This window comes from Cyrtonyx montezumae, unplaced genomic scaffold (genome assembly GCF_038088225.1).
Source record: "Cyrtonyx montezumae isolate F1298 unplaced genomic scaffold, pur_monq_1.0 scaffold_12, whole genome shotgun sequence".
NCBI classification, from domain to species: Eukaryota; Metazoa; Chordata; class Aves; order Galliformes; family Odontophoridae; genus Cyrtonyx; species Cyrtonyx montezumae.
Genome location: NW_027071848.1, coordinates 5,899,148 through 5,913,628, shown reverse-complemented (window position 1 = coordinate 5,913,628; position 14,481 = coordinate 5,899,148). Strand labels below are relative to the sequence as shown.

Genomic DNA, 14,481 nt, shown 5'->3' with positions numbered 1-14,481 from the left:
TAAACTTGATGCTATTCTACTCTTCTAGATATCTAACTGCTTTCAAAAATCTTGTCTTAGAGTATTCAGTGCTTCTTTTATGTAACTGTTAATCATACTTCCCTATCCCACAGTCAGAGGGTTTATATACTAAAAAATTACCTGAAGTCCAGATTATAATAATGAAAGTTATTTTATTATTTCAGACAGAGACTAACTGGTTTTAAAAATTTCACTTGGATTTCTTTCAGTTGTGAGTCATTTTAGGAAATGCCATTTTGACAAAGCTGATATTTTTCATGAAATTGTACTGATTTTAGCAAAAACTGCCACAACATTTTGTCATTTTTTTGCAAAACAACAGCGTTTTCTATTTTTTTTCTCCAGAAAGATGTGATGCTTATTTAAAGACTTTTGGTTTTCTTCCATTAATTATTCTTCATCTCATGTGATTCCTCGCAGTACAGAGAAAATGCTCCATTGCATTGTTTTCTTGAGGGGCATAAATATTTAAGTGTTGGTTGAAACATCTTTCATCCTTTATTTCATGAGCTACAGTTGAAGTTTAAGATTCTCTTTGCAACACTGACACCATCATGAGGTATCCTCGGGATTGAATGTCTTTGATAGAGAGAACAGGACACCTCAGTGGGCATCCTGGGATGAAGGCGTGCAACCACTCTAAGCCCCAGGGGACCTTCCCTCCTAAAAATGTCAGTAATTTCCACGCACCCATGAGACCAAGAAATGGCTTTAGGGATTAAAGTCCTAGATATTTACAGGAAAAAAATCTCACCTAAGTCCCCTTTAAAGTTTATAAATCTTTTGATTTGCACAAGGTTGCAGAGGAAGTTTGTGACTGAAGTGGAAATTGAACATAGGAATACTGAAATCTCACTGTATACCTTCATCATTCAGCTGACCTTCCTCTAGTATTTTTTTCTGCTAACCTTCCAACGCAACCCAACACAGATTTTATTTGCTCTATTGACAGGGACTGCATGTTGAGCAGTAAACTTCATTGATTTCTCCACAATAATGTAGAGCTCTATCCTGAGATGTCAGTACAGTAGATATGACCTGATATAAGTTCATAAAAACCTGTTTTCTATCAGTGGGCTGCATTAGCAGTGACATTTCAACTAGATTTTTCAGAGTAGCCTCTTCCTTTTACTTACTTTTACATGCACTAGGAGAATCTAATTTCTGGTTTATATGAAAGTTCAGTAAGCGTTAAGCATGGGTGCCTGCAGATTCTTTTCCAGAAACTAAAATAGAATTCATCACTGCAAAAATTTATCTCATGGTAAAACACAATTCACCTCTGGAAAAAAAAATTATCTAAGAGGTACAGAAAGATGTTATTTTAAACATGAAGTCTTCCACTTGTGAGTATGAGACAACTTGTCACAAACCTTGAATAGCACATTTGGAACAGCTTTCATTACTGGAAGGTTTCCCGCAAAGAAATCCTAAGTGAGCCACATCTTAAATAGATTCCTAAACTCAAGGAATTCCAAGCACACAAAGAAATGGATGAGAACCACAGTCTGCTGAATTGTAAATCAAGGATGGAGAAAAACTAATTTTCCAAATCTATTGTTCTAATTATTTTTCCTTCAGCTCTATTGTCATATGCATTGTTAGACCATGATGGCCAAAATAGAAGAACAAATAATAGTTTTAAATGGCTTTAGTTCTTGCTGCAGAGCAGAAATTGTTCATTCATTTGTGGATTTCCCTGGATTAAGGACATTATTCTACAGCAAATTGTGCAAGATTTTCACACAGAAATTCATTAGTCGTCACATTACCCAGTTTTGTAGTTGTGATTGTGATCTAGATACATCAAAATTCTGAAAAGGAAATTCATGACTGTGCTGGTTTAACAACTGATGTATACCTAAGCTCAACCACTCTGCACTCTCACTTTTCCTCCTCAGAAGGACAAGGTGAGAAAATGTGATGTAGAAAATGTAAAAACCTCTTTTGATTTGAGACAAGGACAGGGAGATCACTCATCAGTTACCATCCTGGGTGGCACAGGGTCATAGGCAATGGAGGCTACTCTCAGTCCTTAATGCATTGTCTCTGAGGCTCCTCCATGGTCACTCTGCTCCATGTGTCTCTCTCCCATGGGATGTCATCCTTCCTTAATGGATCCCATCAGCACTGCTTCAACACGGTTCCTCACCATGGGTTCCTCAGCATGGGGCACTGCTCCAGCACAATCCCACAGGAGGCAGCTCCCCCAGCCCTCCTGCCCCACCATGGATTCCCCTCCATGGGCTGCAGCTCTTGTCTGGGGCTGCTCCAGTGGAGGTATCCATGGGCTGTGCTTCCTCCAGACTTCATCCACTGCTGCTCTGTGGGCTTCTCCAGAGCGGTGCGTGGGGATCCACTCCATGCAGTGCCCATGGGATACAGGGGGACAGCTTGCTCCCCTGTGGGCCTCTCCATGTCAGGAGTACCTACTGCCCTCCTCCTGCACTGCTTCTGGGGGCTACAGACTGCCTAACTTTAAGCACTCCAGGTTTTTGAGTCTGGAATTCCCTCACTTCGGGCTTCCTAAGTGTAATGACAACACTTGCACTCCATGGTCACAAGCGTTTTGTAGACTGTCTTGAGACCTTCTGAGTGCCAATGTGTATGTATGCTGCTTCAAATTTATCCTGATAGAAGGCAGGACTATGTCCTTTGTTTTCCAACAGTTGTATACAAAATTCAGACTGACAAACAAAACAATACAAAAACGAGGTAAATAAGTTTCCCGAGATCCTAATTAAAGATACTGAGCTTATTGAGAAATGCTAGTGACAAAGAAAAATTTATTTTTGTGCCAAAATGTGAGCCATTTGCTACTACTTAGGATATTGATAAAAAGAAAAACACAGGGCTGATCTTTGTTGATAGATGAGGCCCTTATCAAACAAAGTCTATTGTGTCAGGACATGAGGAAAGGGTTTCAGAATGGACGAGGGGACATATAAATTGGATATAAGAAAAAAGTTTATTATGATAACACTGGCGAAGCAGTAGAACAGGTTGTCAGAGATCTGTCCCTGGAGGCATTCAAGGTCAGGCTGTGAGCATCCTGATTTAGCTGTAGATGTCTCTGCTTATTGCAGGGGAGTTGGACTAGATAATCTTTAAACATCTCTTCCAATTCAAATGATTCTATGATTCTAAAAGTCCATGAAAGTTAAAAGCAAAAATCATTACCTTGGTGGGAAAAAAAAATTATTCATCAACTGGCTCTAATATCATGAAAAATAAGCAAGTATTAACAATATAAGAAACTTATTTAAACAGTAAGAAAATAAGTACAGGTATTATTATGAAATGAATAGATAATTTAGTAAGGTATGCAAAACAAGACTGTGAAATTAGCCAAGTAACAAAATATGAAAAAAAGTCTAAAGTCATTTCTTATTCACTCATTTCTCTGAAGTTCTAAAAGACCTCCATCCTTTACATACACTTAGTTCACACTGAGCTGAAAATTTCATCATCAAGCATGCTTTTCATTTGCAGATTTGAACATACTAATCTAAATGGGTGTCACTGATATTGCTAAGTACATTGATTTTCTGCCCAGCTGGAGTACTACAGAAAGTGAGAAGTTCGCAGGTTCATCTGACTTGAGTTTCCATGTAATTATTTCCATGCCATGGGAGAGATGCAATAAGCCACTTGCAGACCACAAGAGTCAGAGCAGAGAACGTAAAAGGCATCTTGAACAGGAGATGTGTAATGGCCTCTGAATTCCAGGCATTTCACAAGAATTGAATTTGGCTTCCCCTCTGACACCAGTCAGGTTCTTTTTATTATTATCTCATACCACAATTCAGTGCAGGTCGTGAATAGGTGTGCAATTTGAGCCATATGAGTAACACTACTTGAAGATCATCTTCAGGTCAAAGCAGGTTAATCCAATTCCTTGATATAAATTGCCCTTGCACCTTTAAAGATCAGGTATATATGTTCTTTCTTGCTCACAGGCAAGTCTGTTCATCAGAAATCAAATTCCTTTTGCTTTTTGTAAGGGTGTTTTACAGTGCATATTAGAACAAAAAAGAAAACTCAGTGCAAAGAAAGTATGTTATGAAACTCTGACTTAAGTGGAGAAAGCCAAGTCTTCAAAGTCAGCTGGAGTAAAAACAGATTCTATCTGTTAAATTAATCCTTTTGCCTCTGCTTCTAAGTTACTTTATTTTTCCCATGATACATAAAATCCAGAGTCATGGATGGAACAGCTTTTTGTGAAGTACTACTTAAGAACAGATCAAAACCAGAATATACAGCCCAAATATCTATGATCTAAGGATCAATGAACAGAAGTAGAGGCTAATGCTGATGAAGCATTGTAACATCTAAGTTTGACTCACAGAAGTTAAGCCTTCAAAAATTACTGATAGCTTCATTTAAAGGCACAATAGAAAGAAGAATCTGAAGGAAGATGATGGATCCTTTTTGCAGGTATTTATTTACAGCAGGGCCCTGACATCAAATACTGTGGTTTGAAGTGGCAAGGGAGAAAACTCAAAGGGAAATGATGAAAGCTGAATTAATCACAGTCAGAGATCAACCGCAGATAGGACACAGAGAGAACTAAAAGTGAGAAAAGCTACTTGTGTCTGACATGCTGGGGGCCAAGGAGCAAGTGGAGGATTGTAAGGAAGAACATACTCAAAGTGATGAACAGTGAAAATGAGAGTAACATCATGAATGGGTCTTAGCAGGCAATGTTTCCTGCCCTGATTTAATCATGTGGCTTCTCTGAGATAAAAACACTTTGTTCAGGTGTGCAAAAATGGACAGCAATTAAGAACAAGGTTAAGAGTGAAAGAGCTTTTTTGCAGAGAGATTTGGGATAAATGTGAGAAAACTCTTGCATCTAAATGTACAGAAAAACACAGAAAGTGTGAATGCAAAAATTATCAATATCTTTGCTGAAATTCATCCAGCTACAGATATTTTAATAAGGTCAAAACAACCCATACAAAATCCTAGAGTTTCAGTTCAACAGGAATTTTGTTTAATAAATAGCCTTCTGATGTAACCAGATTGAATTTAGGAATCACACCTAACTGCCTAGTCTTTGCACTGAGACATGGTAGTTAATAATCTACTGGTTAAATTCAAGCTCAAATGCCAAAATTAGTTTAGAAAAAACCCAGCAGATAAAAAAGCAACCCCTTGTCAGAGTGGATAGCTTATTTTCTGTATTTCAAGGAATGTGTCCCATTGTAACTCCATATTCTTCAAACGTGTGACAGTCCCACACTTTTATCTTTAGATTCCAAATGAAAACAAATCAAAATTGATTTGCTTTTTAAAAAATACAAATGAATTTGAAATTAATTTGTATTTTTTAAAAAGCAAATCAATGGTCAATTTAATTATTCTTAGTACATCCTGACTGCCAGTTTGATATATGATGCATTGTGTTTGGGCACTGTCTAGATGAGGAATGGTCCAGACCTCATTTTTATGGCACAAATCTAAGATCTGGAACTCTCACTTCTCTCTCTAAGATCTGGAACTAACACAGTTTACCACTACTTTTGCAGTAATATTAGTTCAGGTCCAAAAAATTCCAAAGGCAGATCAGCTGCAAGGTCCAGCTCTGAGTTTTCCAGAAGTCTGATAAAGCCTGAGCCTTACACAGATGTGTCACTGTTGTTTTTTTAACTCAATCAGGGGAAGGAGCACTGATGACTATTATATAGTCTGTTATACCAATTTGAAAGAATTTTTTAATGCACTGATGCTAATTTTAAAATCTCTGTAACATAAATCCTGGAATAACTTCAGTACTTCCTCTACTATTACTGAAATCCTCAAATTCTTCCAAACCCTGACTACAAATCTATACTTATTTCTCCTTCACTCCCTGGTTTCCTTCTTCCATATGTAGCGATCCTTTGATGATAAACTGTTCTACTGTGGTTGCATTGCTCATATTACCATTCTCACTGCTTTTCCGAACCTCGAAATCTACCTAGAATATATTCATGCAATTTTAAGGGTAATGAATGTAAATCATAATTAAATATATCCAGGTTTTAGAGCTTTCTTATAAGATAGATAATTGGAGTAATTGCCATAATTCTTTTATCTGAGGAATTCAACTTACACAGATACAAATATTTAGGAAATTAAGTTGTGGCAGGGGAGGTTCAAGTTAAAGATTAGGAAGAATTTATTCTGAGAAATTGCTCTGGTACAGGCTGCTCAGGGAGATGGTGGAGTCAAAGTCCCTAGAAGTGTTCAAAAACTGTGGAGATGTGACACTGAGAGACATGGTTAGTGGGCATGGTGGGGATGGGCTGATGGTTAGACTAGATGATCTTATAGATCTTTTCCAACCTTAATGATTCTATGATTTTATAATTTCAGACAAGCTTGTCTACAAGCGCAGAAAGTTTTGCTTTTGCTCTTGTATCTGATGTGTTTGATTGTAATTTATGATCAAAGAAATTGAATTGTGTAGAAGGTGGAAGAATAATATTGTTCCTAAGAAAACAGTGTGAGGAAATGGAAATCTATTTATTTACCTTCCCTGGTACATTACTTTTTTCACTGATTTTTCTGAACTTAATAATAAAATCCAAACTTTCACAACTTTCATCCCTAGGGATTCAGTTCAGCCTCCAACTCAGTGTTGTGAGAGCTCTGAATATGCCTTGCTCTTTGGATTTGGTCCCTCAGCCCTTTCTGAATCTAACATTTTGCTGATAATATTCACATTTAGTATAATGGCACCAACACTGGCTTTCGGTTGCAAAAGAATGAAAATTAGAACTGGTCAAAAACTTTTGGTGAGTGGATTGCACTGAAAGATATTTACTTGTCAAATCTGAAAAATGCCATAGCAGCATGTGCACTCAATGACACATACTTTGAAAGAGAGGCATTGAAATGAATCACTTATTTTTTATTGTTTTCTCAAATCAATAGCACTGACATGTTTTGTTTCAAGTTTATAATTTGCTTTTACACTGTTTATGTGTTAAGGTGTGTTTTTTTGCTTCAGCAACAAAATGACATTTCCAGTGCAGTCAAAAACTCTTTTATTCCCTTCAGAATTTCCTTTCCAGAGAAGACAAAAACTAGTATTTAGTTTTTGTATTCATTTTGAATGGAAAGGGACATTTGAACTAGATGAAATTTTGCATAGCAAATACCTTTAAATATCTTAAATATCTTTCACTAATTAAACAAGTGAAATAAATGGATAAACTGATACACTGCATTTTTAGCAGAAAAATACACTATGATCTTACAAATAACAGAAGGATGAATCTTGCTTTTTTTCTTTCATACTACTTTAATTAAAAGTTTTGATAGCAAATTTTGGTATGACCCAAATCAAGCCTTTGTCTCCTCAAACAAAGATAACTTGGTTTGGCATGAACACTGTGCTTAACCTTAGTTAGGATTTTTCTTCATTCTGTAGACTTCAGTCATTTCTTCACTGAAGTGATGACTATTTCTGGGGTGGCCAACTTGGTGCCATCCTGTCCAGATCAGCTCCAGGAGTGGATATTGAGCACACTTCAGACATAAAAAGTCATGCACCATAATCTGCAGCAGACTACCTCTGCCATATCTCGGTGACAAAAGTCAGCCTCTCCTGATTTTGGTTGGAAATATTCACTAAGACGAAGGGAGAATAAAAAAGAAGAAAGGCACTCAATTTTGCTTCAAATGCTGCAGTCTACTCTGCATGTTGGAAAGAAAAGTGTTTATTTTCCCATATTGTCTCACGTTTCTTTTATCTGCTTTTTCTTTCATAATGATAATGTAATTAGAGAGGGCTGCCTGGGAATTCAAATAGTTTTGCTCTCCCCTTTACCCATTCTCCATTCTAAAAACTTTCAGCTTTAGAAAAAGTTTATAGTAGGAAAACCATATTGACCTGTCTCTAACATAGTGACTTGATAAGGTTTAGTGATTTCACCTGCTGGCAATCAGAACAACAGACAAAATGGTACAATGGTGGCATCTTCATTGACAGTAATTTATTTTTTTTCTATGAGAAATTATGAGATTTATATGGAAAAAAAAGGATGAACAATAATGAATTGAATTGAAGAATATTTTTCAAAAACATGCTTTGCAAGTGCAAGAAACTACTATGAAACTTTGAAATTTCCTGAAAAAGCTGTTTACTTTACTGCGTTTTATTTTACTGTTTTACTTTGTTACTGTTGTTCTATTTTACTTTATTACTTTATTTTTACTCTATCTCTTTTATTTCATTTAGTTTCACTAAACTGCCTCTCCTCTCCTCTCCTCTCCTCTCCTCTCCTCTCCTCTCCTCTCCTCTCCTCTCCTCTCCTCTCCTCTCCTCTCCTCTCCTCTCCTCTCCTCTCCTCTCCTCTCCTCTCCTCTCCTCTCCTCTCCTCTCCTCTCCTCTCCTCTCCTCTCCTCTCCTCTCCTCTCCTCTCCTCTCCTCTCCTCTCCTCTCCTCTCCTCTCCTCTCCTCTCCTCTCCTCTCCTCTCCTCTCCTCTCCTCATCTCCTCTCCTCTCCTCTCCTCTCCTCTCCTCTCCTCTCCTCTCCTCTCCTCTCCTCTCCTCTCCTCTCCTCTCCTCTCCTCTCCTCTCCTCTCCTCTCCTCTCCTCTCCTCTCCTCTCCTCTCCTCTCCTCTCCTCTCCTCTCCTCTCCTCTCCTCTCCTCTCCTCTCCTCTCCTCTCCTCTCCTCTCCTCTCCTCTCCTCTCCTCTCCTCTCCTCTCCTCTCCTCTCCTCTCCTCTCCTCTCCTCTCCTCTCCTCTCCTCTCCTCTCCTCTCCTCCTTTTGCCTTAAGCAGATCTGCCAACGCCCCTGAGTGCTCTCTTGGCTTTGCGCCCATAAGTACGCTAATTGTTTTTAAATAGATCCAAGGCAAGAGCCGTTGCCATCTGGACTCATCATTTTCATCATTTCTTGATGAAAAAAATGTGTTTCTTTTCCATTATCTGTGTGTTTGTGTTCTGGAGATGTGACCACGGGAAGGAACAAATTTGAACAAGGGGTGTAATGCTGAGCACTCTGCACAGTTAAACAGGGGTTGGGGGCTGCTTGCAGAGCCACTCCTCCTCATCTCTCTGCACCAGATCCCAAGGTCCATGCTAACATGGTTCCCCAGCTCAAACCCCATCACTCTGTGTGTGTACCCAGGCTCGCTTTCACATGACCTCATGCCTTTCTCATGGGGTTCTGAAACACAGCCCTGCCTTTATTCTCTGCTGTGATATTGCCAGAGCATCCTAAACTGGATTTCTCCCGAGGTAGTGGGCAGAAAATGTGTGAGCTGTGATGATCTAGGTTTGTGTCACCACTCACAGAACTGTTCTTCACCTTTGGTGAAGTTACAGTCCTGTGATAAACCTGGGAATATACAGATAAATCCAGACCTACTTAATGTACCTTTACACGGGGGGGGAAAAAAAAGAATATTAAACACCTATTCCAATGGCAGTAAATTCCTCAATTGGTGTTCAGTGCATTTCACCATATTGCAAAGTCTCACCTGAATATCCTGTATTCAGGTATATATGTATCACCCTATATCTGACTTGTTTATGTAAAAAGAGATTCCTAAATGATGTATAGAAAAAATGTTGACATATTTTCCCATGAAATCCAGACTAATTTTAGCATCCAGTCAGTAACAAGCCCATTGCATTGGGCACAGAAAAAGTGGGAAATTATGAGAATCAGACCTCTTCCTGAGGAATATTCAGTTTAAAGAAAAAATGGTAGATAACATGAAGTAGAAAAGAAATATTGGAAGGGAAGTTGAAGGACAGGTGTATTATCTGACTTGCTGAAAAGGCTTAAGATTATGTGACTGTAGTATTTTGTAGACAGAAAAGATTGTGTGGCTTTGGGACCAGAATCCAGTGCTTCATAATTTCAAAGCTTGGAAATTAATAGAATAAGACCATATGTACTTGCCAAAATGTCTTGGACAAGACTAGGAAGTAAATAGAACATAATCCAGAGATCTTCTCATGTACTTTAACCACAGAGACTTCCTCATTTCTCAGTTAATTCTGCAATATTTAATCATTTTGTGTTATATGTATCCCGGTTTCCTCATTAAGGTTCAGTATTATTTGATACACACTGCGTTCTTCCTTTGCCTTGTCCACTGTAATTGCAGAAGGCAGAATTTCGTTTTTCTGCAGTAATTAGCATGTCAGAGAGCTAATGTGTATTGGTTCTGATGTACTGAAATACAGACTGCTTTCTATAATCACTTGATCATAATCACCAAGTTCAGCACATATAAATAGTTTGATATTATTGCAAACTATATTTATGGGGAAATAAGCTACATCTCTAAAAAATTACCTAATTTAATCACAGAACATGCACATTAATTCTGTCAAAATTGTAATAGGCATCTACTGGAGACCTACAAAGTGTAGCTTTGTATCTGAAGCACGTTTTGATGCTTATGTATGTCATGCTCATAGAAGTGGTACTGAACCTTTTCTAAGCCTCTGAACCAAGTGGAATTCATGGGATCATAGAATCATTAAGGTTGGAAAAGATCTTTAAGATAATCTAGTCCAACCATCAGCCCATTCCCACCATGCCTACCAACTATGTCCCTCAGTGCTACATCTCCACAGTTCTCGAACATCTCCGGGGCAATGACTCCACCCCCTCCCTGGGCAGCCTGTGCCAATGCCTCACCACTCTTTCAGAGAAGAAATTTTTCCAAATAACCAGCCAGAATCACAACTCACAGGAGCTTGGCTCCAAAGTGGCACTAACCTGATCCTCTGGTGTGAACACCCACTTGCATCTCCTAAAACAGTGCAGTAATTTAGATTTATTTGAAAACATTTTGTTACACTTCTCTGAGAAAATTAAAATCAATACAAAACGAAGTACAGTGTGCAGGTGTAGTCTGGACATGGACTTTTAAAGCCCACTCCAGAAGTGAGCTGAAACATTCCTGTGGACATTTCCTGATTACTCCTCCATACCATGACATCATGCTAGATTTTCCCAGGCCCTCGGAGAATAAAACATTTTTATTTTCCTCTGCAAATTTGTCTCATATGGGAATGTAGAAGATTGAGTAAAACAGATAGAAGTAGGTTTTATTTTTACTATAATAGACAAATTCTATGTATTATAAGCAAGCATTTGGTCTCCAGTGTGTAAGTATTTATGCATTGCCTAGTAATTCTGTAGGAACTCTTCAACTTCTATTAGAATTTTATATTTTTCTTGATTAAAAGTGCAGTTGATTTCCTTGAACATCACTGATGTCATCATCATAAAATTCATCAGTCTCATCTCAGTCTTATGATGATCCTGCCACAGGAAAGGCTTTTGACAAAAGATTGTACTTAACAATGAATGTGTTTGAGTTCCTGCAAGAAAAGACAGAGGTAAATAAGCAGACATTACCAACATAAGCAGACCATGCATTTAAGGCTGCCTAAATCAGACCCTCTTTAGAGATAGATTAAAGGTAATTTTACTTTTTTTTTTTTTTTTGACTGAGAAGCCAGCTCCTAACTTTTGTATTCAAACTTCCCTTAAAACCACTGATAGTATCACTGGAGTCAATAATGTTACTTGTATGATTCAAGTTTGTCATGCCTACATACTTTGTGAAACAAAAGCTGAAAAACAATGTCATACTTAACAATTGTTGGTACCATTGTTGTTTGAAGACTGTATTGCGATACATTAAAAAGAAAAAAAGTTTCATTTTTTGAGATGTTCATCTTAACTGTAATCATAGACTCATAGAATCATAGAATTGTTTGAGTTGGGAGGGACATTTAAAGGTCATCTAGTCCAACTTCCCTACAGTAAACAGGCACATCTACAGATCCATCAGGTTCTCAGAGCCCTATTCAGCCTGACCTTTAGTGTCTCCAGTGATGGAGTATCCACCACCTCTCCCACCTCTCTGGGCAACCTGTGCCAGTCCTTCATTAAAAGCTGCAGAAACGATGAAGTTTTGAGGTCACATAAATGGATGGGCAGACATGGCAGGTTGGATTGTCCCTGTACAGTAAAGTAAGCCAGCAGTAGAAAGTATATTACAATTCTTGCAACAGCTAATTCTCTCACAAATCCATTGACAATTGCTAGCAGCTTCTAATGAAGAACTAAGGATCCTCAAATTATTAGATGAAGTGAATGAGATTCAACGTATAAAAAAGTCAGAATAATATCAGAATAATAATTCAATGAAATTGAAACAAAAAGCCCAGTGGAGAGTGTTCCTGTAAGAACTAAGTTATTAAATTTTAAGCAATCATATGCAATAATGCATCTGAAATATTGTTTCATAATAAACACTACTGTTGATGCAAATCTGATTCATTCTAGTGGCTACTATAATTAACTGCATGGTTTGTGAGCTGTTAATTTTGAGGATGAATAATTGTTTAAAACAAGTTTTGTGTATTGCAATGTAATACGCTTGTTCAATTTTCCACTTAATTTCAATTAATATGGGTTCTACATGTACTCCACTGTTGCAGTTTTTATGCCTCTTATTTTTAATAAGAAAAGATATACTTTGGTAGAAGAGAAGAGCAAAGCTCTATATTCTCCATGATTATTCCATTGCAGATATTTCAAGCTTGTATCACTTAACTATCCAAAATATTCAACATTCTTCTAGGTTGACCATGAGCCAGCAGTGTGCGTGGGTGGCCTAGAAGGCCAATGGGATCCTGGGATGCATTAAAAACTGCCCGGCCAGCAGGCCAAGGGAGGTGATTCTCCCCCTCTATTCTGCCCTGGTGAGGCCACACCTGGAGTATTGTGTCTAGTTCTGGGCTCCTCGATACAAAAAAAAAGACAGGTATCTTCTTTAAGAGTCCAGCAGAGGGCCACAAAGATGAGAAAGGGCATGGAGCACCTCTCTTGTAAGGCAAGGCTGAGAGAACTGTGTCTATTCAGACTTGAAAAAAAGAGAGGGGATATGATCCATGTCTATAAATATCTAAGGTTTGGGAGACAAAGGGACAAGGCTGGACTCTTCTCAGTGGTGCATGGTAATAGGATGAGGGGAAATACACATTTCCCACAAAAACCACATACTGAACTGTAGGAAGTTCATGTGCAATATGTGATGTATGGTATAAGAACCCTGTATATCACTGTTTTCATAGTATTTCTTGTTTTCTCACATTATGCTGTTCCAGCAGCCCAGGTGGGCAGGTGTATGCTCCATCTTTGCTTCTCTTTGGGATAGAGGCTCCTATAGTGTGGACAGAGAAGGTTATTTTGGTTTCCTTCACTCCTGGCTACCCACACACAAGGCTCCACAGGGAAATGGTTTAGTCAGAAATATTGGTGCATGTATGGTTGGACCAAATGATCTTAGTGGTCTCTTCCAAGATTCATGATTCTATGAATCTATAATTCTACAGTTAATAACACTACATTATTAAAAACAAAAAACCCTTCAGGATGCTGCTGAAGGAATTTTTCTTGTGCTTTTCTAAGTGCTTCAGAAGAAAATAGAAATGGTTAACCAATTATGGCTTAAGAGTATTGTGTTAGTCAATTATTAGAGCCTGTATTAGTAAACTCCTTGTGAACTTTTTTAATGCATTCATCTGCACTACATCATCCCTTTTCAAAATGGAAGGGAGCAAAGGACGTAGAGACTGAAGAGTTATTAGCATAATGAACTTTCAGTACAATAAAAAAAAAACATGCCTAGGTTAGTCTGCTTAGACAGTATTGATTCCCATGTCTCTGAAATAGAAGTATCATCTTCAGGGCTGCCACTAGATATAACCCATGTTAGTATCTCTACCTCCATTATTAACCAGAAAGGTTTCTAAGACTTTTCTACCGTCTGGGAGAAGTTCCTGGAGTCAAAGAAGCTTTGTATTATAATGTTATTGACAAATGTTTTTTATGTATATATAGAGAGATATATACATATGAGGTGTAGTGTAGCACAAGGAACAGCAAGAGTTGGATAGTAAAATTGTAGTGGTAAAATCAACTGGGTAGTAAAATTCTTATTTTAAAATTATTATTACTATTTATTATTTTTATTTTTAACAAAGTGAGTCTGCATACTGATAAGAACTACACGCAGCTTAAGAAGACAATTTCCAATTAATAACCAATCCATTAGCAAATGTCGAAGGAGCTGGTTGTGTTTCAGCCCTGAACACTAAACACCTGCTTTGTGATGTTCCCTGGCAGGCCAGATGACGCTGAGGACACAGCACGTTCAGGACTCCAAGATGGGCTTTGTAATCAACGCGATATACTCAATGGCTTACGGCCTCCACAATATGCAGCTGTCGCTGTGTCCAGGCTATGTGGGCCTTTGTGATGCCATGAAGCCCATAGATGGACGGAAGCTGCTGGAGTCCCTCATGAAGACCAACTTTACCGGGGTCTCTGGGGACATGATCTTGTTTGATGAGAATGGTGACTCGCCAGGAAGGTAATGTTAAGATTTGTCAAACTACTTATGTGTAACAGCAGACATGCTAACTG

The 14,481-nt window shown here is 38.2% G+C and overlaps 1 protein-coding gene across 3 annotated transcripts in view; it reads left to right on the top strand.

Moving 5' to 3' along the window:
* The window catches only part of GRM5 (glutamate metabotropic receptor 5), a 226,811-nt gene that overhangs the window by 167,218 nt on the left and 45,112 nt on the right, over window positions 1-14,481 (top strand). For all 3 annotated transcript variants that reach the window (XM_065729973.1, XM_065729972.1, XM_065729971.1), the window contains exon 4: window positions 14,182-14,428. In XM_065729973.1, the coding sequence (XP_065586045.1) occupies window positions 14,182-14,428 (247 nt within the window). The remainder of the gene's footprint in view (window positions 1-14,181; window positions 14,429-14,481) is intronic.